Source organism: Fulmarus glacialis, unplaced genomic scaffold, assembly GCF_000690835.1.
Source record: "Fulmarus glacialis isolate BGI_N327 unplaced genomic scaffold, ASM69083v1 scaffold38159, whole genome shotgun sequence".
Classification (NCBI taxonomy): Eukaryota; Metazoa; Chordata; class Aves; order Procellariiformes; family Procellariidae; genus Fulmarus; species Fulmarus glacialis.
Window position 1 is genome coordinate 7,028 of NW_009234552.1, and position 349 is coordinate 7,376.

General features: G+C 64.5%; 1 protein-coding gene across 1 annotated transcript in view; it reads right to left on the bottom strand.

The window, feature by feature from the left end:
- UAP1 (UDP-N-acetylglucosamine pyrophosphorylase 1) overlaps positions 1 to 345 on the bottom strand; it is a 6,661-nt gene extending 6,316 nt beyond the window's left edge. Inside the window, exon 1 of the mRNA XM_009585682.1 lies at positions 263 to 345. Within this exon, the coding sequence (XP_009583977.1) occupies positions 263 to 345 (83 nt within the window). The remainder of the gene's footprint in view (positions 1 to 262) is intronic.
- Between the last annotated feature and the right edge of the window lie 4 nt (positions 346 to 349).

Consider the following 349-nt stretch of genomic DNA (forward strand, 5'->3'; position numbering starts at 1 on the left):
GGAGGGAACAAACTGTTGGGGCCGCAGCAACACCAGGCTGCCCCATCAGCCACCCACGCTTATCCTCCTTCCCCATGAAGGCAGGGTGGAGGGTCATCAGCCCAGCCATACCCCACCCTGGTCCTTCCCGCCAAGATGGACAACTCCCAGCCTGCGTCACCCGTGGGCCACGTCACGCTGTGAGACTGCTCTACGCAGGCTCCAGCTCCAAAAGCTTGTCCTCAGCCCCGCGTCTCGCCCCCGCACACCCCTCCTGCCAGCTCCTGGCCACCGACCTGGCGCCATAGCAATCTTGCCCTTCTCCTCCAGCAGGATTTTCCCATCAAACCCCAGGGCGGGCAGCATGCCC